At 38.4% G+C, this 27,921-nt stretch overlaps 1 protein-coding gene across 1 annotated transcript in view; it reads left to right on the top strand.

The window, feature by feature from the left end:
- Positions 1–27,921, top strand: part of LOC150090458 (uncharacterized) — a 246,823-nt gene that overhangs the window by 136,751 nt on the left and 82,151 nt on the right. The window contains exons 2-3 of the mRNA XM_090390323.1: positions 5,324–5,444; positions 14,778–14,929. Coding sequence (XP_090246449.1) covers positions 5,324–5,444; positions 14,778–14,929 — 273 coding nt within the window. The remainder of the gene's footprint in view (positions 1–5,323; positions 5,445–14,777; positions 14,930–27,921) is intronic.

Here is a 27,921-nt window from a genome sequence, read left to right as displayed (position 1 = left end):
CATCCTATTTTGCATTCTTGTAATTCCAAACAACACGAGGTTGGGAATAGCCATGAGATAGAGGCTCCATTGGAGAACAGACAATCACCAAGTTGTGATCTGAAGTGCCTAAAGGACCTCTCACTTCGACCATGTACTTAGAAGGGTTGTTTGTGAGAAAAAGATCAAGCGTATTGGCTGTATGATTAGGATTGTCCGGTATTCTTGTAGGTAAATGAACAATCTGTGCTAGGTCATTAGTAATTGCAAAACCCTCAGCATCTCGACCTGCTGGGTCGGTGTGACTAGAAAACGGAAGCCAGCTGGAGTTGTGAACATTTAAAATCACCAAGGAAAATTACCTCACTGTTAGGAAAGTTGGACTGGAGAAAGTCAAGTTGGAAAGAGAGGAAGTCAAAGAGCTCCAAGTGATTAGTGGAGTTGGGAGAACGGTAGAGAGAACAGATGAATTGACACAATGAGGTAGAGAGATTTTAAGCCAGAGAAGATCAAAGAGAGGAGATTCCAAATTGCCAAGTCTCTTACAGGGAATATCAGAACGGACATATGCACAAGTACCACCTTTGAGGCGAAAGGAATCATAAAGTGAATAATTTGGGCATCTGAGATGAGCAGTAGTTGAATCAACCGATAACTGAGATTCTGTCAGAAAAAGTACATGGGGTTTGGCAGACTGCAAGTGGAAATAGACATCGTTGAGATTAGAATTGAGACCACGTATATTTGTGAAATGAATTAGGAAGTCCTTGGGAGGTTTAGATCTTTTCCCAGGTAAGCTTGCTCTATTAGTTTGACAATTCATGGTGTATTCAATAGCAAGAAAAAGTGGGTGGGACATGCTGTATGAAGTAATAAAATTTTTGGATATGGCATACGTATGGTAAGGATATAGCCAGATCCTTGACATAATGTGGCCTCGACAATGCTCCCCGCATACACACTACTCGGACTCCCTCCAGTCACTATCTGGCAGAGTAGAGGTAGCAAGATTATACACTAGCTGATCCGGAAGCCTTCTAGAGAGTTAGCAATAGGTTCGGTCTGGTGTACTAACTAGCGGCCGACCTGCGAACACCGTTTTAGAGCTGTACCCTCAAAAAGGTTAAATAAATTTAAGGAGAACTGGACAAATATTTAGAGGGAATGGTTGTGTGAAATTTTTTTTTTTTTTTGTCTGATGTTGCATAAGCTCATACACTTGCTTTCTTACATCATATGCCACTACTACTACTACTAATGTTTCAATAAATTAATGAAAATATTAAAAATTGTGTATTACTTTGAAATCCAAAGGTGGTGCACTTGCACCATGCTGCTGGCATCCTTGATTGAAGGCTAGTTTATGTCTTTTGTGGACTTCTGTATCATCTGAAAATTTATATGTATCCCATGCATTTTCCTTCTCTGCCACAAGTCTCATCAGTTCATCTGATATCTATTTAGGATGTCAGATGTTAGGTTTAACATGGGTCGGTAGGTTTGTTACATGAAAATATCAGGGCATGTTATTAGAACAAAAATTAGCCAAATTAACAATTAATAATAAAAAAAAAAAAAGCGCATTTAGGAATAGTCCATTTCTAAACACTGTTTAGAAATGGACCTATAAGTTCTCCCAGTAGTATGGTAAATTGCTAAGACAGTGCATAGGTTACTGTTATGTTATATAATAATATTGCCATAACAGATGAAGAGGTGGTATTCCTGCTGTGCAAACCAGTGGTCAAACCACACATTGAATGGTGCATAAAGGACTTGGATGGCCTTGTTTCAGAAAACTTGTTCAAGTTTTCCAGTTACATAGGCTCAAACTACAGTCCTCTCAAAGAGCATGTGCTGCTGTACTCCCAATCCTCACCACCTGGCATCAGGTTTTTTTTTTTTTTTTTCCTTAAGGGATAATTACAATTTAAACCAATATTATGCACCAATAAGTATCTTTTTAAAAAGCATCATCTTCTAAATTGTGCCTGTCCTTTGGTTACATGCACTACTTCCTACCATAGATTGGACTTTGTTCTCTCCACAAGATTCCTAATCATGACTTTAAATGAGTTTTCTTTCCATTCAGCGATTACTCCAATTTAAACCAATGTTGCATCGCATCAAAAGATAGTGGCGTAACAGTGGTTTAAATTGTAGTTGTCTTAATGGAAATAAGCCATAATTTTTTCATCTTCTCCACCGCCAACTCATGCACGGTATGTGTTTAGGGTTTCATAAAAAAATCCACGATGGTAATGACTCATTTAAAGTTATGATTAGAGATAACTTATCTGCTTGCTTGCCTGAATGAGTAAAAAGGTGACATAAATATTTCATAGAAGGAGGTAAAATATAAGAATTGGGAGATTTTTCATTTATTTACTTATTTTATTTTTTTCCTTTATTATTTTTTCTTTTATTTATATAGCATGTGCTACATAAGGAGGTGCTACTTTGCATCATTTTGCCATTTTAATACTAATTGGACATTGAAGAAATGTGTGTTTGTATGTTGAGCATACAAACGAAATAGGGGCTAAGGTAAATAAAACCAACACAAGAACCTTGGCAAACTATGGAAAACTTACTGGACAAACTGTTTTGCTGCTACTGCAGTTTCTCCCTGTATTCTCGATAAACAAACATTGCATGTTATATCGGTAGCAGCAGTAAAAATCAAGAATGATATTTATTGATTGTCACACAGGCATGACAAATGATGTAATGATTAGTTTTTTCTCATTATTAAAAGCAGATTATTAGAGTTCACGAGTGTTTTCTCTATTAAAAAAAACCATATTACTGATTTCTTTGTACGTGAAGTGAATAGTTATGAAACATAATCTTAATGGTTAGGTTTCATAACTTTTTCCAAACCTAACCTTAAAGGTTAGGTTTGGAAAAAGGAAAAGGTTTATTGGTTTTGGTTAAAATTCAAAACAGGGTGCACCCTCTAGACTATTGTCATTTTTTAATTGTGTGGGTTGTTTTTAGTCTGGGTTTTTTAATAGACTTTTCATTTTTGGCAAGTGAAAAAAAGGTTAGGTTAGTATATGCCACAAATTTAGGAGGATTCAAGCAGGTTAGTGAAAAAAGATTAGGATATGTTACGATGGATTGCACACCCTGTTCTGGAGTTTTACCAAGGTTTCTTTATTTTTCATTACATTTGCTAACCTGACCTTATATGTTAGGTTAGAAATGAATAGAAAAAGGTTTCCTTACGTAACTTTAAAGGTTAGGTTATGAAATAATAGGAAGAGAAGGAAAGATTCTTTATATATATACGTATATATGCCTATCCTATAAAATGTCGGTGTAAATGCATAGTGAACTCAAAAGGAAAAACTACATAAGTAGTGTAAAGGCATCAATTTAATTGTATCTCTAGCTGATCGGGCTAGCCAGGTGGATAAAGTGCCTGCCTGGCAACCCAAAGGTCACGGGTTCGAATCCCACCTCGGGCTTGGATCAAAGTACTGAAAAAAACCTTGGGAGGTGCATTATGACCACAGAAGCCGATGCGCCAACAACTGCCAAAAAAAAAAAAAAAATTGTATCTCATATTGTGACTACCTTTACAATGAGTTACCATGTATTGCACTACCTGGAATAAGTAACGCTTCACTAATAGAGAAGACTATTGTTACTTATTCTCAGTGGGCACCATTTCAAGGCTTGTTGGCCTATCCTCTGTGGGTGTGCAGGTACCCTGGTGTTGCAATCATGCCAGCCCAGTTGTGAAGTTATTTCCACAATGTGAGAGATGCCAAAAGGTGTGCAAGATAATACTTAAATAAAATATAAATGCCAGCTTAAGGACCAACACTATTTCTAAAGGTTACAACCACAAAATCTTTACTTAAGGTACTCTTTACTGATGAAAGTAGATTCGGTCTCAGCAGTGATTCTGGACGTCAGCTAATCTGGCGAGAGGTTGGCATGCGGTATCACCCTGTAAACATCACTGAAAGGTATCGATGTGTTGGTCGAGGTGTTCCCGTCTGGGGAGGCATTATCTTGGATGGACATACACAACTCCAGATACTGGAAGGTGGTACTGTGACTGGTGCATGCTACTGTACTGAGGTAATCCTTCCCCATGTGCGTCTGTTCCGAGGTGCCATTGGCTCAGAGTTCGTGTTTATGGATGATAACGCCACACCCCATCTTACTGCAGCTGTTGATATGCTTTTGGAAAGGGAGGACATTATTCATATGGATTGGCCTGCCTGTTCCACCAATCTAAATCCTGTCGAACACGTATGGGACGCTCTGGGGAGATGCCCAGCGGCACGTCCACACCCACCAGAAAATGTTCACCAGCTGAAGATGGTGCTGACAGAGGAATGAACGATGTTACCGCAAGAACTTATCAACAACATTGTTCTAAGTACGGACAGGAGGTGCAAAGCCTGCATTGACATTAGGGGTGGCCGTATCTCCAACTGAGGATCACTTCTTCCCTAATCTTTGGCAGTGATGCATCTGTATCATGGCAGCCAGTGCTATGTTGCCATTTTTGAATAAAGTCCCTCTGTACCATTTTTATTATTATTATTAGTAGTAGCCATGTGGTGCAAGGAAGCGTGAGGCTTATGCTGCACCAGCCAAAAAAAATTTTCCGAATTACCCCGAGAGAGAGAGAGAGAGAAACACAGAGATAGAAGTAGAAGGGAATCACCAAGAAAAAGAAGAATGATGATACCCTGGGTGTGCCAAGCCCATACTCACCAGATGTGAGCCCCTGGGGTTTTGTTTCTGTTGTTTTGTTGTTTCCTTCATCATTTCTGTACCTCATGAGGTTCTTTTGGTATGCTTTTCCCATATCCAGGTCCTCCTATGAGAAGCTACAGGTGAAAATCTGACTGGTCCTTAAATTTTGCACACTAGTGTATATTATGAGTATTATCAATGTTATTTAACATCGATAAGATATAGTTATATATTATCGATGCTTGTATGCCTCTTATATGAAAATACACTATAAAATATTGGTCTAAATACACCATAGTGAACTCATAATGAAAAACTACATAAGTAGTGTAAAGGTATCGATTTTATATATGCGTATCATAACATCAGTCTTACTTAATGCTATGATGATATTGTCTGTTGTGTTCACATACCAATCAGTACCTTATCTGTCACACCTACGTGTCAATCAGTACATCGTTCTTGACTTCTACTGCAGTTTCTCTCTGCAAGAATGAAGAGAGAAACTGCAGTAGCGGCAAACCAGTTTGTCCAGTACATATTTTGCCATGGTTCCCGTGTTGGTTTTCTTTACCTTCACCGAAAAAAGTTTTAAATATTGATGTATGAAATATCTCTATAGGTTGCAATTAAGACAATAAAGAAAGTGAAGATTGAAAGTGAGCAAGATTTGATTCGTATTAGAAGAGAGATTCAGATTATGTCTTCAATTCAACATCCTCATATTATTCATATATATGAAGGTAAGTTTTCTTAATTGTTCATATCAGTGTATTGGGATATACTAAAGCCTTCAAACAGTTTTTTTATTTATGCTCTAAGTTATAAATTAAATTAAAATAAACAAAAGCTTTAGGACCTTAATTAATAATTTAATAAATTTAAGGCAGCACACTCAGATGTATGGGTTGCCAATGCAATGTTCATTCAGTTTAGTGTGACATAAGCAGTGGGAAAAACAAAAATGAGAGTAGGAGTTTGCTGTACTCAGTGGTCAAATAGCTGTGAAGAGTATAACAAACAACTTTTACAGAGAAAAAAAAGTAGGCCAATAAATCAGAATGTTTTAGACTAGGGGTCCCCAAAGTGGTCAATATCAACCCCCATGGGTCGATAATCTTCAAGAGGTCAATTGGGGGTCAATTAAACTCGTATTCATAAATTTCAGGCCAAGTCCAGAAATAGAAGAAATAGCCAAGATTTTAATATTAAATAAAATACAAAACTATAAAATATCTATAGCTTATATGGAGAAAATTTAGTCATTTTTGAATGACCCAAAAATATATTTTTTTAATATTGAAATTAATTTACTGATTTAATATAGTTTCCCCAGAACGTTACCATTACCTTGTTTTCTGTTATATTGTTATTGCTATGAATACTAAATTGAGAGATAATCTTAATCGAACCCAATTACTTTCTTTCAGGATGTTTCACATCTGCACTTACTCTAAAATATAAATTGAGCCACAACCCCAATAAGTACAGTGGCTGTCACTGTATCTAAGAAAAAATGTCGACAATATTCACAAGATTACATGAAATTTGGATTTGTGCCCTCGATTAACAATGAAACACTGCCTATGTGCCTCTTATGTGAAAATACTTTTAGTAATGATGCCATGAAACCTTCGAAGATGAAAGAACCCATTGAACAGATTCATTCTGATAAAGAAAAATGAAGATCTTAAATTTTTTAAGGGGCTGAAGGAAAAATTCAAAAATCGGTTAAAGTTAAATAAATTTTTTAAAACATCCTCTCATGCTGATAATGAAGAAGGACTGAAGGCATCATTTAATATCTCTTATTATAGCAAAGAAAGGAAAAGCATATACCATTGGTGAGGAGATTATAATACCAGCAATTATAAAGAGGTGATTGAAAATTATGAAACAATTATGAAGAAGGATTCCTATCCTGTTTTAAAATGTTTGCCATTAAGTGTGAATACAGTGCAACGACGCATTGATGAGATGGCCAATGATGTAGAGAAAACCTTGGTGTCTGAGCTTCAAAATCACAAATCTCCATCCAACTTGATGAGTCAACTTTCGTCAGTTCAAATATTCTAATGGCCTATGTGAGGTATTATAGCCAAAGCCACAAATGTATTGTTGACGAGTTTTTATTTTCCGGGTATATGAAAGTTGATGGAAAAGGTGAGACAATTTTACAATGTTTGGAAGAGTACTTTAAGAAAAACAATGTTTCCCTCAGCAATATAACTGCCGATGGTGCACCAGCAATGGTTGGCCATTATAGTGGATTTGCCGCCCTTCTCAAAAAGGTTCCGGAAGTACGCACTGTTCATTGTGTGTTACACAGACACCATCTTGTAGCAAAGAAACTCAGTGGCAAGCTGCATGATGCTCTAAAAGTGATTATCATATCAATTAATAAAATTAAAGCACATCCACTTAATTCACGTCTGTTTGCCTTGTTATGCGAAAAAAATGATGAAATACATAGAGCATCTTGAAAAATTAAGGGAAGACTTTAAAATACGTTTCAAGGACCTGGAGGAAATGAATGTAGCTGATTGGATCATTACACCATTTGGTATAAATATCAAAATGGAGTTGAACCAGGTCACTTAAACAGTGAATTGATTGATATATATGTTGAAGAAGCTAAATCTTTATTTAATAATAAAAGTATCAGTGATTATTGGAAGAATATAAACATTACAACAAAATATCCCAACTTTCTGTAGCTGTTGCATTAGCATTAGTAGAGGCATTTGATGCAAGAAAGCAAGCTTATGCAGCATCTGCCAAAAAAAAAAAAAAAAAAAAAAAACCACTTCCACTTCACCCCTCTGTTCGTTCAAAATACCTGTCCAGCTGAGCCTTAAACTTATTTAGGCTATCAACTTCCACGACAAGGGATGGAAGTCTGTTCCACCAACCAACCACTCACTGGCTAAAGGCAAATTTCCGCACGTCTATCCTACATCTGTCTTTCCTCAATTTGAATTTATGCCCTCTCAGGTGATTATTCTGAGCGAGAGGAAGAATCCCATCAGCATTGAGCATGCTCAAACCATTCAATGCTTTATACACCTCTATCAGATCACCTCGCTGGTGCCTAGTCTCCAGACACTGTAATTTGCAAAACTTAAGCCTTTCTTCGTAAGAGCACCCCCTTGTTCCATTCACTAATCTTGTTGCCCTTCTCTGTACTCTTTCCAGCAGCTCTACATCCTTCTTGAAATGAGGCCTCCAGACCTGTATACAGTACTCTAGGTGTGGCCTGACCATTGCTTTATACAAGGGAATAATCACCTCCTTATCCCTGCTAGAAAAATTCCTGTATATCATTGACAATACACCATGAGCTACTCTTGCAGCCCGTCTGCACTGCTCAGAGAACTTCATATCTGTCTGCACAACCACCCCCAGGTCCCTTTCATTCTCTACCACCGTCAGTGTAGTAACACAGAGTTGATACGTTGCTCTGGGGTTGCTGTTTCCCATGTGTAGTACTTTACATTTGTCAATGTTAAACTTCATTTGCCACCTCTCAGCCCATCTGCTCAACCTTTCCAGATCCTGTTGCAGCAGCATAGTGTCAGTAGTGTCCTTGACAACCCTGCCTACCTTTGTATCGTCTGCAAACTTCGACATTAAGCTTGATATACCATCATCAATATCATTTATGAATACAGAAAACAATAATGGACCCAACACTGAGCCCTGAGGGATTCCACTAATAACATAAGTCCACGATGAGCAGTGTCCATTGATTACCACTCTCTGTCTTCTCCCCCTCAGCCACCCCTTTATCCACAGCAGCAGTTTGCCTCCAATGTCACACTGCTCCAATTTGTGCAGCAGTCTTCCATGTGCAACAGTATCAAAAGCCTTTCTAAGATCCAAGTATATAATATCAAAGTTATTCCCTGCATCCAGTTCCTTTGTGACTGCATCATAGTATCCAATCAAATTGGTCAGGCAAGACTTCCCCTTAACAAAACCATGCTGTGTCCGAGCCGTAACTGAAGTCTTGTCTAAATGATCCTGCAGTGCTTCTTTAACTAGTGCCTCCATTAATTTTCCTGGAACAGAAGTTAAACTCACAGGTCTATAATTGCTTGTGTCAGTCTTTGATCCTCCTTTGTGAATTGGGGTCACATTTGCACATCTCCAGTCTATGGGTACCTCCCCTGAGTCCAAGGAAGCTCTCATAATTATGGCTAAGGGTTTGCTTACTTTCTCTGCTGCCTCCTTTAATATAACTGGATAGATCCCATCCACCCCGGGTGCCTTTCTTGTGTTTATCTTCAACAGTTTCTTCTCCACTTTACTCTCAGTTATTACAAGATTCTCTAGCTTACTGCTAGAGTTGAATACACCTCTGGCTTTCCCCTCGCTAAATAACTCCTCATGTGTGAATGTCGATGCAAAATATTCATTTAGTTTGTTAGCTACCTGAGCAGGATCATCAACAGTTGACCCATCGATATCAAGTGGACCAATCTGATTCATCCCCTTCCTTCTAGAGTTTACATAAGTAAAGAACCATTTTTGCCAACCAAAAAATGTTGAAGCATTTTTACTTGCGTTTCCGAGCACTTACATGGTCAAAGCTGATTTTAGTCACATAAATGGCCTTTTAATAAAAGAGAGGACTGACTAAACTTGGAAGAGCATGGTGAGTTAAGATTAAAACTCACAAACCTCAAACCTATTATTAAAGAGCTTGTTAAAACCAATCACCCACATCCTTCACATAAATGATGTTCAATTAAATATAATATTTAATATGATTATAAAATTCAATAAAGAATATGTTAATTTATTTTTAATGTTTTATTTTTACAGAGGAATTCAGAAAAAAATGGAGACTTCAAAAGTAAATTTTTAAGTTAAAATAAGTAAAAAGGTTTGGGAACTCCTGTTTTAGACTAAGAGAATTTTTTTGGCTAAAGCCTCAAATTACAGCTAGATTCACTAAATGGACAAGTCAGCATCATATTAGCACATATGATGCAATTTATCCCATCTCATTCTGAACATCTTCACAACGAATTGCCCTGATATTGTACTACCTTGAACAAGCAATGCTTCACCAATGTTACTTATTTTTGGTGGATACTGGAGGATTTCACTATATGATATATGATAAAAATGCTGCCACTTTATGTACTTTGGTAATTTTGCATTGTACTAATATGATGCAATTGCATTAACCTGTCTGTTTAGTGAATCTATCTGTAGATTGAGGCTTTAGCCCAAAAAATTGTCTTAGTCTCTGCTCTTGCACACCATCTTAAATCAACTAGGTGATTGTTATTTGTATTAACATATCGGGGAAAGTGCTAGGCAAAAGAATATTCTAGACCTGATCATCACCCATAAAATAGATGACATAATAGGGCTAACAGTACAGGAACCAGTAGCAGGAGTGATCACAGAGTTCTACCATGGACGATAAAGAGAAAGATTAGCATTAGAAGAGGCATATGATGCAAGAAAGCAAGCTTATACAGCATCAACCAAAAAAATTCACAAATGGGGTTCAAAAGGTGACACAAGTAACTACAGACCTGTTAGTTTAACTTGTGTTCTGGGGAAAATAATGGAATCACTGGTTAAAGAAGCATTGCAGGATCATCTAGACAAGACTGCAGTAATAGTTAAGACACAGCATGGGTTTGTTAAAGGGAGGTCTTGTCTGACCAATGTGATTGGATGCTATGGTAAAAAGGTAAAGTGCAGCCATTATCAACCCACTGCAGGATGGAATCTTCCTCAACAATTCATGCTGAGGGAAATGGACCATAATCTGCCATGCTCCAGTGCGAGTTGGCAGATCGACCGTATTCAGCAGTCAGGGGCTTGAACCCCGGTCTACTCAAAGAGTATGTGCTACTGCACTCCCGCTCCTGACCACTCAGCTACAGAGGGATACCATGGATACTATGATGTGGTCACAAAAGGAACTGAGTGCCAAAAATAATTTTGATAACATATATAGTACTTGGATTTCAGGAAAGCTTTTGATACTGTTGCACATGGAAGACTGCTGTACAAATTGGAGAGATATGGCATTAAGGATAAATTGCTACAATGGATAAAGGATGGTTGAGTGGGAGACAACAGAGAGTGGTAAACAACAGACACTGCTCTTTGTGGATAAATGTTATTAGTGGAGTTCCCCAAGGTTCGGTGTTGGGCCCATTGTTGTTTTGTATATTTATCAATGATATTGATGAAGGTATATCAGGTTTAATGTCCTAGTTTGCAGATGATATAAAGGTTGGCAGGGTTGTTTATGACAGTAAAGACAGTATGCTACTCCAACTGGATCTAGATAAGTTGGGCAAATGGGCTGAGAAGTGGCAACTGAAATTTAACATTGACAAATGCAAAGTACTGCATATGGGTAGCAATAACCGAAGAGAAACGTACCAACTGTGTGGTATTACACTCAGGGAAGTGGAAAGTGAAAAAGACATGGGGGGATAATTGTGTAGTCAAATATATAGTTCGCTGAGCAGAGCAGATGGGCTTCCAGGGCAGGTCATGGAATCTTGTCAATGATATATAGAAATTTTGCTAGCAGGGAGATGATTATCCCATTATACAAGGCAATGGTCAGGTCACACCTAGAGTACTGTGTACAGGTTTGGAGGCCTCATTCTAGAAAGGATGTAGAGTTTCTAGAATGAGTACAAAGAAGGGCAACAAGATTGGTGAGGGTAACAAAGAGGTGCTCTTACCATGAAAGGCTTAAGTTCTGCAAATTGCAGTGCCTGGAGATTAGGCACCTGCGAGGTGATCTGATTGAGGTGTATAAAGGCCTTGAATTGGTTGAGCATGCTCAATGCTGATGCGATTCTTCCTCTTGCTTAGATTAAGAACTTCAGGGGGCACAGTTTCAAATTGAGGAAAGACAGTTGTAGAATAGAAGTGAGGAAATTTAACGTTAGCCAGAGGATATTGGATTGGTGGAATAGACTTCCATCTTTTGTTGTGGAAGTTGATAACTTAAATAAATTTAAGGTTGAGCTGGACAGGCATTTGGAACGAATGGAGGTGTAAAATGAGAGGGTTTTTTTTGGCTGATGCTGCATAAGCTTGCTTTCTTGCATTGTATCCCTCTACTAATGCTAACTCTTAAAAATATTATGCCTAGTTGTATTTAGTTTTACTTAAACATTATCACATACTCCGTTTGGCATCATTCATATTGTGGGATTATCTTTACAACTGTGTTGTTGTATTTGCAATTTCAGGGTGCCTGCCCACCCACCAATGAAATGGCCAACAAGCCTTGAAACGGTGCTGTCTGGGTGGTGGTGATCACTGAGAATAAGTAACAGTAGTCTTCTCTATTAGTGAAGTGTTACTTATTCGAGGTTGTTTTTTTTTTTTTTTTTTTTTATGTTAGTTGTTGGCGCATCGGCTTCTGTGGCCATAGTGCACCTCCCAAGGTTTTTGCATTTTACTCTGATCCAATCCCGAGGCAGGATTCAAACCTGCGACCTTTGGGTTGACAGGCAGGCACTACCCACCTGCTAGCCCAGTCGGCATTCGAGGGTGTGCAATACATTGTAACTCGTTGTGAAAGATGGGCACAATATGAGATACAGTTGAAATGAATACCCTTTATACTAGTTTCGTAGTTTTTTCCTTCAAGAGTTGTGTATGGTGTTTTACACCATTATTATATAGATAATTATAACTCTTAAAAATATTATGCCTAGTTGCAATTAGTTTTACTTAAACATTAATATATTAAGCGCATCATGTAAGTAGCCATTTCTTAATATGTATGTATTAATAAATTAATTGTTTTAAAATGCTAGAAAATTTAATCATTCCCAGTTATTTCTGATTTATTTCCCATCTTTTACTATATTTCTGAATACTGAATTAGTATTTTTCATCGTTGGAAACTTCATATTTCTTTGTAACTAAATTTCTGTTTAATGAATTTTTTTAAGTGACTGATTGATTTCGTTATATAGAAGTTCGACTGTATGTGGCATGTATATGCTGCATATTATATATACTGTACACTGTTATCAGACATCCCATTTTTCAGTGAGGTGTTTCATTATACCAACAAAGATAAAATGGAAGACAAAGAGTCCGTTTATTCTAACACTCCCATTTTATAAGTTATGTTGCATGCACAGTCTGTAAGTAGAACTCCCCCTCCTCTCCAGTTTTATTAGGTGGTGGTTGGTCATGTATCTTTATAACAAAGAATGCTTGTTGACTCCGTGGAGATTAAATTAAGGTAAAGGTAAATTAAGATGTTTTTTTTTTTTTTTTTTATGAAAACTGCGAACACGAGAGGTATTAGAACCTATAGTACTTAGTACTGTGCTTGGATTGGAGGTTGAGAAGACGAAAAAAGATATTTGTTGACATTAGACTTGAACTTCTGTAGACTGTAATTTTCAGGAAATACGTATGAAGGAAGGTTGTTCCAGAAAACGGCAGTTGAATGAATAAACGAGGATGATGAAAAGTTGGTTCACTGAGTTTGAAGTTGGACAGTAAATGGATGTTGGCTGGTGGCAGCATGTATACTGACTGTTTTGAAAGAGAGAGCGGGAATTATAGAAGCCAATTCAGAAAAACAGTGCCCATGGAAGTATCTGTAGAAAAGGCATGCAGCAGAAACAGTACATCTATGAGACAGAGAGTGGAGAGCCTCTGTTAGAGAGGAGTCATTAATTAACCTAACTGCCTGCTTCTGAATGGAATCTAGAAGTCTGAGAGAGTTTTGGTGGGGCAGACGTGGGAACAATATTCCATGGTAAGGCAGGTTTGCGATTTCTACAGGGTGAACAACTGTTTGGAGGAAAGTAACGCCGAGAGCGAAAAAGAAAACCAAGTTTTTTAGATGCAGAGGAAACAATATTTGTAATGTGCTTGTGCAAAGAGAGATTAGAAGTCAGGGTAATCCCCAAAAGAGATATCTCAACTTGCCTAGAAATAGGAGTGTCACCAAAGATAAGCAAGGAGCAGAAGAATCCTTTTTTGCGAGATATAAGAGAAGACTGAGATTTAGAAGGGTTGAAATCAATCCTTTCAATTTGAAAGGATTGATTTCAATCCTTTGAAATTAAAATTTGAAAGGATTGAAATCAACTATACGTATTTCCTGAAAATTACAGTCAACAGAAGTTCAAGTCTAATGTCAACAAATATCTTCTTTCGTCTGCTCAATCTCCAACCGAAGCATGGTACTAAGTACTATAGGTTCTAATACCTCTCATGTTTGGGGCATTCATAAAAAAACAAAAGTTCAGGTACAGTTTTGAGAACAATTGTAGAAATAACTTCAGGACCTGGAGCTTTCTTAGCATCAAGATTCCTCAAAATTCTTCTGACAACCTTTTGACGGAAGACCAGAGGAGGCATTGAATGGATAGTGTTGGGAATGGTGACAGGTGTTTTACCAAGATCATTAATACACGAGTTGGTTAAACATCAGAGTTGAAAACGATTTCATGTTTTTATTTGTTTATTATTGAAATTATTATTGGAAATAGAGGATGAATATACTGTAAGCGGGTCCTGTTAATAAAAATATTCATTGCATTGTATTGTTCTTCGAAAAATTTCATATAATTCCGTTGACTGTATATTTAGATTTAAAAAGCTGGGGGTGCTTCAGATTTGCAGTGCCTACCAACTAGCCGCCTCTTGTCATTGTTACAGTAAATTACTTTGGTTGAATTTCACTTTGAACCTCCTACCAACAAAAATCATATATTTGCTTTTAAATTTGGAATACTGGCATTCTTGTAAGCAAACTCTGCGGTTAGTTGTATAAAATCAATATTAGTATAGTATAGTATTTTCCCTATTCAAGGATGCCACAGGCTTTTACTGCACCAACCAAAAAAACTAAATAAATAAAAAAAAATAAAAAAATGACTGTTAGTTTTATAAAATTTTCTAATAATTAATATTCAAGGACATTACTTTATTGTGCTTATTAATATATATGTACTCTTTTTTTTCTGATATAGTCATAAATACTTGTCATTAATTACTTCTTATTTTATAACAAATATTTTAATTTATTGTTAATTATTTCTGTACAGTTTTCGAAAACAAGGATAAAATTGTCTTGGTGATGCAATATGCCAGTGGTGGAGAATTATACGATTATCTTAGTGAAAAGAAAGTACTTTCAAATGTTGAAGCACGACGTATATTTCGGCAAGTTGCTGCAGCTGTATATTATTGCCATAAAGTAAGTATCTAAAGAGATGTAATCTTAAGGTAGTGTTCTTTGTCGAAAATAGTAACTATTCTAATATATTAGTTTTATCTAATTTTTTCTTTTTATTCTGACCGATGTGTCTCTCTCTCTCTCTCTCTCTCTCTCTGTATATATATATATATATATATATATATCTAATTTTATATTTATACTAATTTTATATTTATACCATTGGCTCTAACTTAATACTATTTTACGTATATTAGGACATAGTTATGCTGGACGATGACTACAGAAACGGATAGCTCGTTAATTATGGTTGATACATTGTAAGGGTTAGCCCTCGAAAAAAGTCCCTTGCAATGTATCTGATTGCCATAACTAACATTTTAATGGTATTTTTATATATTTTTATTGCTTATGTCATGGCATAGATTGATTTTTTCCAGGTCACGTTGGGTACTCACCATGGTTTATGGTTTACCTGATAAGCTAGTATATCATATTTTATTTTTAAAAAAAAAACTCTAACCATTATTAACTTAACTCATATATATATATTTTATTAATAACCTTAAGTTACCTATGATTTAAAATTTACAAATAATTCTTCGCCTAACATGGATATATATATATATATATATATATATATTATTATTATTATGAAGAAAGTATAAAGAAGGTTTTGTTTAATCATATTGAATCTATGGTAGGAGTGCATGCCAATGTTATACTATATCAGGATAGCAACCATCTGCAGCAATAAGGAAATAACCATCAATAACATCAAGATGCTATACAATAAACTGGCAAACAACCTTTTTCCTGCAGCATATCTTTGCTACCACTTTTGTAAAGCCATCAGCATAATCAAACATAAAAAACTATGTGACATCAATATAGATAACATAATCAACAATAATTGATGACAAAAAAAACCCATATACACCAAGTTTGTAAATAGTGTATATACAATACATTAGGCCTCTGTGGTGTCTTACAGCCCAGAAAACTTGTACCCAACAATTGGCCTAACAGTGTATTAACTATGTATATAATTTAATTTAATTTAATTTAATTTTCATTTTCATTTTCGTTTCATTATCCATTTATCATACAACTGACCTAAATACATGATGTGCTCACTCCCAGACCTTCGTTCAGGGTCCTATCTATAGGAACAGGTTTGCAACCCCGAACTACCCGAGCCCAACTATTTTCCTCTATTTCATTCATCTTTCTGCTTTACTTGTCCCTACTTTTTATGTCCTGTGAGCCATTAGTTCAACGGGCCAAGTATTTAGGTAACCTAAGTTGGACTTCTTTGTTGTACCCTTTAAGGTTACCTAAATACTTGGTCCTGTGAACTAATGAGTATAGTTTTCACTCCTAATACTTCTATGCTAAATTCTCCAATTTATCTAGTTGGTATTATAATTAACCTAAAAAATTCTTATATACAGACAGATGTAATGTACAGTCATAAATTTGATGGCATTAATGTGTTCTGCCTCTCTTTCTCTTTTTCTGTTTCTTATATTCTTTTACATAACTTCATATACAGTTATTTATGTATATATATACAGGGTTATTCAAAATGAAGTCCGGGGTTTCAGAATTTTTCTTTGGGAAAGCGCATGTGTCATAATCATTTGTAGTCATCTCGAAAGAACGCATAATATCTCAAGTTTGTTTCGTTCCCACACTCGCGATGTTCGGTATGCTGCACGGCTAACCACCAGATGGTTAGTGTTGGACACATACCGCCGTGCAGTCGTTCGTTTGCCTGTGATGCCAGTGCTGTTCTGTTGCGACAAGGCTTCGGAATGTAATGACAAAGCTTTTACTGTGTTGGAGTTTCATGTAAGTAAATCTGTTACCGTTGTGCAACACCACTTTCGGACAAAATTTAAGAAAGATCCGCCGACAGACAAGACAATTAAACAGTGGTATACACAGTTTAAGGAGACAGGATGTCTGTGCAAGGGAAAAAGTCCCGGTCGCTCGCCTGTATCAGATGCTAATGTGGAACGCATTAGGGAAACTTTTCTAAGGAGCCCAAGGAAATCCACTACGAGGGCAAGCAAAGAACTTCACATCCAGCAAACTACAGTTTGGCGTGTTTTGCGGAAGCGATTACTAATGAAACCGTATTGTCTAACCCTGTTGCAGTCTTTGAAACCAGATGATCTGTGCACGAGGAGTAACTTCTGCACTGCACTGCAGAGCTGCATGTAACAAGATGACACATTTTCTGATAGAGTGATTTTTTTTTCTGATGAATCGACCTTCCATTTATCGGGGAAAGTGAATAAGCAGAATGTGCGATTTTGGGGGACATCAAATCTGCATACACATGTGGAACATGAGTGGGACTCTCCAAAAGTAAATGTCTTTTGCACCATATCTCAAAGGAAAGTTTACGGTCCATTTTTCTTTTGTGAAAAGATTGTAACTGGGGAGATTTATCTGGATTTATTACGCTTATGGCTTCTACCCCAACTACAGGACGATAGTGTGAACTTCATCCTACAGCAAGATGGTGCCCCATGTCACTTTCATCACATAGTCCGGAATTTTTTAAACTGCCGTTTACCGCAGCGATGGATCGGACGTGGGAGTGCTGCAGATCAGCAGATCGAATCCTGGCCACCTCGGTCTCCCGACCTAATGTCATGCGATTTCTTCCTGTGGGGTTTTGTAAAGGATAACATTTTTGTGTCTCCCTTACCTGCGACTATACCAGAACTGAAAGATTAGTTCACCAAAACCATTGACAGCATCATTCCTGACTTACTAAGCCGTGTGTGCGAAGAATTCCTTTTCTGAGTTGATGTCTGCCGGATCACTAAAGGCTCTCATATTGAACATTTATGAGGTATGTAAAAAAACTTCATTACTATACTTGCATTCTGGAAATATGTCTGCTCATATTGAAACCCCGGACTTCATTTTGAATAACCCTATATATATATAGACAAATGTTTATTTTCAGTGTATTGAGTAGGGGTCCTGGCCTGTCAATTATAATTACCATGGAAAAAAGCTGAGAATGTCTGCAAGGTAAAAGAGATAACCTAAAATTAAATTAGATTAACAAAAAATAATAATGCTAATAACGATGGTACTTTTAGCTACTTCTTCATAGAGTTGGCAGTCAAAACCGTAGGACCATTGCAATAAACAGGGTCTCTGTTTGTTATGATGTATATGTTCGAAACGTATACATATATATCGTAGCCGACTCGGCAGACCAAAAGGAAGGAATAAATTCAACTATAAATAAAAAATAAATATAAAACAGAGTTAAAAAGCTATAATAATGCAATTTAATTGGCATTATTTTAGCATATTGAAGACTAAAATTCAAGACAATAAGCTCTGAAACGGTGCAGTCTTGGGGGGGGATATAAACTTCAGAGGTACATACACAGGGGGGAGAATGTAAACTTCGGGGGTACATGTATATGCATATATATATATATATATATATATATATATATATTACAAACAAATCTGTATTTATGCATAAATATAAATTTAAAATATGCATAAATATAAATTTATGAATAATATGCATATACAGGTTTGCCATAATTAAAGTATCCCTATTCAGAGGGGAAGAGGTAGAAATATGGGAACAATAGAGAAGGCTACGTCAGTGAGGCAGGCCCGCGCCTCACAAAGCGAAAGGAGGGGGATGGCTGGGGGAGGAGATGGGCCCATCTCCTCCCCCCCTGCCAAGGGAAGGGAGAATTGAAAGGGGAACCAGGCAAGAGAGTCTGGTTGTGATTGCCAGTACTGGCGTTGAGCAGCGTAGCTGCACTGTCATTCACGGTCCAGTCCAGTATTTTTTCATGCTTGGGATGTTGTCTTCTGGTCCAGTTCTTGTTCTTGATGTAGGTGTCTTCTTTTTAGTTTGTTTTGTAGTCTTTTGTGAATGTGGTCACGTGCGATGTCTTCGATCCTGCACATTGCACCTGTTTGATGACTTTTGCAGAGTGACATTGTTCATTCGTTGTTAGCTAGGGGCCGGTCGATCCGTGATGCAGTTGCGTTAGGTTGGGTTTTACATTGGTTGTTGCTGTTGTCTCGGTGGGATAGTCCAGCGTCTCGCAAAGAAATTTTGGGCAAAATTTGAGAAAGCTGTGTATTTTCTTCTGACTCCAGAAGGTAGTGGTCTCTGGGGATAAATTGTATTTCTGTAATTGGGCTACATCAGAGATCCTCATAGAGGGGGGCAGTGGTGCATGAGATGATCCCACATCTCCAGTTGTCCACACGAACAGTGTCACAATTTTCTCATTAATTGCACCGTGTCCAGTTAACAGGTATGTGGTCCTCAGGCCTGGGGATAGCTAGGGTAGAGATTTTGGAAAGGTTTTTCCTACATCCGGTAGAAATTTCTTGGTTATTGCTCCTTTTCCAGAGATTTCCCATCTCTGCAGTCAAATATTTTGTAGGTAGGTGGTCAGTAGTCTTTCTTCCTTCAGCCGGCCATTAGTTATGTCTGTGGTATAGTCTCTGAAATTAGTAGTCTTTCCCATTGAACAGGTTTGCCAGCATGCCCTGTTGGACGACCTCCGGGTCCAGTGGGAGAACACCTGCAAGGACCTGGAGGGTATGTGTACTGACGGTGCGGCGAACGTGCATGTGGTAGTGAGCAGCATGGAACACTGTATCGTGTCCAACTTCCTTTGGTTGACTGTGGTTGACTGTAGCAGTTGCTTTTCTGTACCAAATGACAGGCAGCGTAGGTGACGGTTGGTCAACTCTCAGTCCCTTCTTGTTATTTTTCGACTAATGAGGTGTAGCTTTTCATCTTTTGTATGTAGAGCTGGTGAGGTTTTTATCCAGGTATTTTAGCTGTGCTACGTGTTTGATCATTTTATTGTGGATCTTGATTTGTGGTGGTCTGTTCAAGTCGAAATGGCCTTTCAGGAGGATTGATTGGGTTTTGGTAGGGGAGATTGCTAAATGGTGGTGTGTTGCCCAGTCCTGCAGGGTGGAGATTGCCCTATTGGTGGAGGCCTCCAATTGGTCCTTGTTATTTGCAGCCAGCATCAGTACCAAATCATCAGCATAAGCCTGGGTTTTGACATTGCCAAGGTCCAAGTTGAGGAACTCATCAAGCACTATGCTCCAAAGAAGGGGACCGAGAATGGAGCCTTGTGGGCAGCTTCGATGGACTTGTCGGTTTACTTGGCAGTATGGCACTCTTACTTTGGCTCCTTTGGGAGAGGTAATGTTTTATGCAACTATATGTTGCTTGGTAGTTTAGCCTCTCTGAGTCTGAGATGCTTGGCCATCAGAGGGTGTCAAACCCACCAGCAAAATCAATGGTTATCATTAGGAAGTATTTTTGGTTCAATCATTGGCAGTGTTGATTATGTTATTGAGGGCATCTGTTGGGGGGGCGCCTCCGTAGCCAGGTGGGAAGGAGCAGTAGTGTGTTGCACATGCTTCTTGATTAGACCGGGGTTTGAGCCCGTCACCACCAAATATGGAGGATGCGGAAAGGTCAGGGAATGACCACCGCATATCCCGGAGCAATATGACCTTAGTTGCTAATGCTCCTAAAAACCAAATAACAAACATCTGTTGGGGATTTGCCCTTTTTGAAGCCATACTGTTTGTCAGAGGAGAGGCCAGCATTGTTGTAGTGGATAGTGATATGTTGTTGTAGGAGGTGTTCCAAGGTTTTGCTTATGACAGAGAGAAGGGCGATGGGACAGTATGATTTTGGACAGTTTAGAGGTTTCGACAGGTTCTTCAAAATTAGTCAGACATTGGCTTTTCTCCACTCCAGAGGGAAGTATCCGTTTTGGAGGCAGTTGTTAAAAAGGTTTAGGAGCAGGTGAGGTTCAGTAGTCTTCTTGATAATCTCCAGTTGTAGGAGGTCCAGTCCTGGGAGTTTTTCTTGTTCCACAGTTTGTAGGATACCAGTGCGAGTTTGGTCTCTGTGAAGGGGCCCTCTGTTTGGTCCACGTGGTAGTTTTCATTTTCTGCACATAGGGTGTCTTGTTTCAATGTGTTGGGGAGCGTCACTAGTTTGTAGACAGTGTCCAGGATATTTCCAATCGATTCATGCCATGATTTAATCATGCAGTTTTGTGGGGTTTTTGTCGAGGGAAGAACTCTCCCCCTGGGGAGCTTGTTTGTGGTGATCCTGTAGCCCACCCCCCAGGGGTTGTCATTGCCAATGGTGGATACAAGGTGATCCCAGGAGAGTTTTTTCCTCTGCCTGATCATTGCAGTGTATATCCACTGGTATTCAAAGAAAGTGCATCACCTCTTAAAATTGTAATTGTCATCTGAATAACTTAAGTATATTGCAATATTTCTTACAGATTGCATCAGATAAGATTGACACGCATACGTGATGACGTGATATTGCATCACCTGTTACGTTCAGCTATATAAGCACACTCTGCAAGAGTTGCAGTCATTCCTTGCTTGTGTCAGGATGGAGCGTTACGTGCAGTTGACACCACAAAGAAACAGTGCTATTGTTGTTACTTTACATGAGGAAGGATGTTCTTCCCATCATATTGCTTATAGAGTGTCTTGTAATCAGTCAACAGTGAGTAGATTTCTTTCCAAACTCAAGAATACTAGTTCTGCTGATAGGAAAAAAGGAACCGGACGCAAACAAGTCTCTATGCCAAAACAGGACTGCATTTTGAAGCGCTTATGACTTAAAACCCGTAAAGCTTCATCTGAGCTGAAAAGAGAATGGGAAGAACATACAGGAGTGGTAGCAAGTGCAATAACAGTCAGAAGACACCTCTTCAAAATTGGACTTATAGCTTGTCGTCCTAAGAAGAAGCCCCCTCCTCATACAAAAAATGAAAAAGGCCCGATTAATTTGGTGTAAGGAGTATGTCAAATGGACCCCTGAGCAGTGGAAGTCCAGTTCTTTTCTCAGATGAGAAGAAATTCAACCTGCATGGCTCGGATGAGAGACAAATGATTCACCGTAGATGTAAAGAATGCCATCCAGACTGTATGTTGGCTACAGTGAAATTCCCTACCAGCCAAATGATATGAGGGTGCATTTCGTATTGCGGAGTAGGTCACCTGCAGTTTAAAAAAGGTTCCGTCTGGCTACCAATGGATACCTGGTTATATTGGAAGGCAAATTTCTACCAACCATTAGAGACCATTTCAACCTGCCAAGTAACTGCATCTTTCAAGACGATTCTGCCCCTTGTCATCAGGCGAAAAGTGTAAGTAGGCACTGCTGTAGTTACTTTAGCTTCATTTCTGCATTAGAGGTTCGACAGTAATGTGTTTACATTTGGTACAGGTGAAAAAATGGTTGGAAGAACGGTCCATTACAACTCTTAGCTGGCCCAGAAACAACCCGGCTGGACCTGAATCCTATAGAGAACTGTTAGCATCTTGTGGAATTTGCAGTTTCCAGAAAGTAACCAAAGACATTTCGTGAACTTCAGGAAGCCATAATTCATGATTGGAACCCCGAACTATCAGTTGATTATCTTCTGAAATTGATCTTGTCAATGCCTCAACGGTGTGGTGCTATCATCAGGGCCAGAGGCGGCTCAACTAAATATTAGTTTGCACCTGGTGAAATTTATTTTGTTTCTATTTAAAATGATAAACTGAAGCAAATTGATTGCTTCTGATAACATTTCAGCCATAATTGTCATGTTTACCAAAACTGTTCTCCGTATAAAAGTTTCAAATGTTCATTTTGGAATATTTTGAGAGCACCTGTCAAATATTACTTAGCTTTGCCTTAACTATTAATAAATATCTTTTGTTTATATTTTTATTTGTGATGCTAGTCATTAGTTTAACATACCATTTCAAAAAAAGGGTTATAAATGTGAAATTCCTAAGTCATGCACTTTCTTTGAACACCAGTGTATTTCTTGCCGCCCGGTAGCACTGGTGCAGAACATCGACCTCTGCCAGAAGCCAGGTAATAAGCAGAATGCCACCAAAATTAGTAAGTAAACTATTGAAGGCATGGGGAGAAGGATCCAGTGGAAAAAAAAAAAAAAAAAAGTTCCAAAATCTGCCGATAGGGGATAATATGGCTCTGTACAAGAGAGAAGACATGACAAAGTACCAACAAATAAATAACTAAGTCAAACCTTAATGAAATTACAAATTTTTATTTGTCCTCTTTGCAAAAAAAAAACAGAAAGAAACTGAACTAAACTGCCAGAGGAAATGGTTTCACAGCTCCAAACTCACTCGCAGTTTACTCCTGATGGTCAATGATGTTGCTGATGGTGAAGTTGGTTTTCGACGTGATTACCATTGTTCTGGACTAGAAATTGCATTCAATGCACAGTGTACTCAACTGCAGAATGCAACATCTTTGGATTAATGTTCTGCATATGCTGCATTACGTTGTCCTTTAAGACAGCCAGGTTAGGGACAATATAAGGAATGCAGAACTACAGAAGGGATAGACAGGATAGGAAGGGAGGAGGGGTTATGCTATTAGTTAAGAAATACATAAAATCCAAGGAAGTGAAGCCAGTCGGCATTGCTGGACAGTGCAGTGTCGGGTCAGTTTGGTGTGACATAAGCATTGGGAGATCAAAATTGAGAGTAGGAGTGTGCTATAGGCCTAATGACTCTGATGAGTATAATATGAAATTGTACAGGGAAATAGAGTGGGCCAGTAAATCAGAGAGTCTTATAATGGGGGATTTTAATTTCCCAGATATTGACTGGAATTTGAGGGCTGGTCACTCACACACTAGCAAGGCTTTTGTGGATTTATTGGATGATTGTTTTCTACATCAGCATGTTCGGGAAGCAACTAGAGTGAGTAACACTCTTGATTTGATTATCAGTAGTGATTCTTCATGCATTAAGAATCTGCAGGTAAATGAACCACTAGGTGGCAGTGATCACAGTGTGCTGAAGTGGGATTTACTCAAAGAGGTAACTACCATTAGGGGTAAAGGGAAGGGTTATTGCTTTCGTAAAGGCGACTACGATGGACTGAGACAGTATTTAAATTCTATACAGTGGGACCAACTGATAATGTTGCCAACAGCAAATTCAAAATGGGAAGCATTCAAAGAACTTATCTTGAAAACTACTAGGCTTTACATACCAACTAAGAAATATTGTTCAAGGTTTAGGCCTAAGTGGATGTCAGATGAACTAATGAGACATATGGCAGAGAAGAAAAATGCATGGGATACATACAAATTATCACGTGACACAGAAGCCTGTGATAGATACAAGTTGATCTGTAACCAAGTTACAAAGGAGGTTAGGCAGGCAAAGGCAGATTACGAGAAATCTTTGGCAAGGGATGCAAAGAAAAACAGTAAAGAGTTCTTTACTTATTTAAACTCTAGAAGGAAGGGGATGAATCAGATTGGTCCACTTGATATCAATGGGTCAACTGTTGATTATCATGCTCAGGTAGCTAATAAACTAAATGAATATTTTGCATCGACATTCACACATGAGGAGTTATTCAGCGAGGGGAATGCCAGAGGTGTATTCAACTCTGGCAGTAAGCTAGAGAATCTTGTAATAACTGAGAGTAAAGTTGACGAGAAATTATTGAAGATAAATACAAGAAAGGCACCTGGGGTGGATGGGATCTATCCAGTTATATTAAAGGAGGCAGCAAAGGAAGTAAGCAAACCCTTAGCCATAATTATGAGAGCTTCCTTGGCCTCAGGGGAAGTACCCATGGACTGGAGATGTGCAAATGTGATCCTAATTCACAAAGGAGGATCAAAAGGCGACACAAGTAATTATAGACCTGTTAGTTTAACTTCTGTTCCCGGAAAATTAATGGAGGCACTGGTTAAAGAAGCACTGCAGGATCATCTAGACAAGACTTCAGTTATAGCTCAGACACAGCATGGCTTTGTTAAGGGGAAGTCTTGCCTGACCAATTTGATTGGATACTATGATGCAGTCACAAAAGAACTGGATGCAGGGAATAACTTTGATATTATATACTTGGATCTTAGAAAGGCTTTTGATACTGTTGCACATGGAAGACTGCTGCACAAATTGGAGCAGTGTGGCATTGGAGGCAAATTGCTGCTATGGATAAAGGGGTGGTTGAGGGGGAGAAGACAGAGAGTGGTAATCAATGGACACTGCTCATTGTGGACTAATGTTATTAGTGGAGTCCCTCAGGGTTCAGTATTGGGTCCATTATTGTTTTCTGTATTTATAAATGATATTGATGATGGTATATCAAGCTTAATGTCTAAGTTTGCAGACGATACAAAGGTTGGCAGGGTTGTCAAGGACACTACTGACACTATGCTACTGCAACAGGATCTGGAAAGGTTGAGCAGATGGGCTGAGAGGTGGCAAATGAAGTTTAACATTGACAAATGTAAAGTACTACATATGGGAAACAGCAACCCCAGAGCAACGTATCAACTCTGTGGTACTACACGGACAGTGGTAGAGAATGAACGGGACCTGGGGGTGGTTGTGCAGGCAGATATGACGTTTTCTGAGCAGTTCTGATGGGCTGCAAGAGTAGCTCATGGTGTATTGTCGATGATATATAGGAATTTTTCTAGCAGTGATAAGGAGGTGATTATTCCCTTGTATAAGGCAATGGTCAGGCCACACTTAGAGTACTGTATACAGGTCTGGAGGCCTCATTTCAAGAAGTACGTAGGGATGCTGGAACGGGTACAGAGAAGGGCAACAAGATTGGTGAATGGAACAAAGGGGTGCTCTTACGAAGAAAGGCTTAAGTTTTGCAAATTACAGTGTCTGGAGACTAGGCACCAGCGAGGTGATCTGATAGAGGTGTATAAAGCCTTGAATGGTTTGAGCATGCTCAATGCTGATGGGATTCTTCCTCTAGCTCAGAAAAATCACCTGAGAGGGCATAAATTCAAATTGAGGAAAGACAGATGTAGGATAGACGTGAGGAAATTTGCATTTAGCCAGCAGGTGGTTGGTGGAAGAGACTTCCATCCCTTGTCGTGGAAGGATAGCCTAAATAAGTTTAAGGCTCAGCTGGACAGGTATTTCGAACGAACAGAGGGGTGAAGTGGAAGTGGTTGATTTTTATTTATTTATTTTATTTTTATTTTATTTTATTTTATTTTAATTTTTTGGCTGATGCTGCATATGCTTGCTTTCTTGCATCAAATGCCTCTACTAATGCTAATGCTTCCTCGATAGACATTGGCCTTGAGGTGACCCCCACAGCCAAAAATCACACAGTGTAAGGTCAGGCAAATGTGGTGGCCATGCAATAGGAAACAAACGATTAATGACACTTTCATGCAATATGAGGAGGAGCCCCATCTTGCATAAAAATTGTCTCATCTAGGCATCCTCTTTGCTGCAGTTGAAGAATAATGAAACTGCTCAGCATGTGGTAATATCTTTGTTCTGTAATGGAACAGGTGGCTGCTCCTGCTGGGTCCAATTCCTCGAAAAAGTACGGCCCTAGGATGAAATTTGAAGTCACACCACACCAGATGGTGTTGGCGAGTGCGATGGGATTTGCTAAATAGCATGCAGTGCTTTTGGAGCCCATATTCTTCAGTTTTGAGTGTTGACAGTCCATCGAGATAAAAATGGGTCTCATATCCCCAAAGAACATTCCATGGCCAGGTATCGTCCACTTCCATTCTGACCAAAAACGTTAGAGCAAATGCCATTTGTTTTTCAGGGCCATCTCTTTGCAGCTGCTGCTGATGACTGATCTTGTATGGATAATAGTGGATTACTTTTCTGTAGAATTTTCCACACAATGGAATATGGAACAAGGTTCTGGATTTAGATGGAACACAGGTGAAAACTGTACAGCAATTTAAATACCTCTGTGCAATTATCCAGAATCATCTGCGCAGGAAATTGATAAAGACTGGGTGAGGGAAGGAATGCTTAATTCTGTGCTATGGAATAAAAATATTAACAAAACAATCCAATATATAATCCAATATTATAAAGTGTTTTATTATATAGATGTGAGACTTCGACCTTAACTGAAAGACCAAAAAAAATTAAACTACTGGCCATTGAGATGGATTTCTGGCAAAGATGGGCAAGAAAGTCTAGGACTGAAAAAGTTAGAAATGACGTGATAAGGAATACAATGAATATCCAAAAAAACATCATTAATAAAATAAAGGAGAAAAGATTGGAGTGATTTGGCCATGTGCAGAGAACGGAGGACAACAGATTTCCCTGAGGAGCCGTAGAATGGATGTCATGGAGAAGGAAAAAAGAGAGGAAGGCCAAGAAGGACGTGGATAGAGGGTGTGAGAGCAGCCATGAATAGAAGAGGACTGGTGGATGGAGATTGGGAAGATAGAAGAAAATGGAAAAAATAGAATAAAGAAATGACTTTTTTATGTTAGGTTAAGGAGAACTGTTGTAATAACGGAATAAATCCTAGGAAGAAGGAAGAATATGAGACAACCAATTGCCTTGCTGCTCCCTGTTCTCTGCTACTAGTTCTAGTAGCTGTATCCGTGGATCAGTTCACAATAGCCGTTGCAGCTTCCTGTGCTACCTGAGGCGAAACAGTCTTCCTTCCTCTTCCAGGCTTAACAAGAAAGGATCCAATTTCCTCAAATTTGTTAATCATCCTTCTAACTGCCGCAGCTGATTAAGGACCTAGACGTAAGTTCTTACAGCGCCTAAATTCACATGGAGTGGCTGCTGCATTGCATCCATTAATATAGAATTTCGTAATTAAAGTGCAATCAGGCAGGGTGAGACGCATTATTAGGAGAAAGTTTTATACAGAATATCCTTGCGATGTTCGCACTGTGTCTTCATAGCTCTCTGCTGCTGGTAAAATTAAATTAACTCAGATTTATGCAAATTTCTGCTCTCTTAAGTGTTTCATTTTTTAGTTTGGATTTAAAACTTTAATTCAATTCAGTTTCTTTCTGTTTTTTTGCAAAGAGCACAAATAAAAATTTGTAATTTCATTAAGATTTGTCTTAGTTATTTATTTGTTGATAACTTTGTCATGTATTTCCTCTTGTTCAGTGCCATTTATCCCCTATTGGAGATTT

Source organism: Mastigoproctus giganteus, chromosome 2, assembly GCF_048544385.1.
Source record: "Mastigoproctus giganteus isolate SK-2022 chromosome 2, ASM4854438v1, whole genome shotgun sequence".
Taxonomy (NCBI): domain Eukaryota; kingdom Metazoa; phylum Arthropoda; class Arachnida; order Uropygi; family Thelyphonidae; genus Mastigoproctus; species Mastigoproctus giganteus.
The sequence above is the reverse complement of the archived record's forward strand: the minus strand, read 5'-3'. Positions and strand labels throughout refer to the sequence as shown.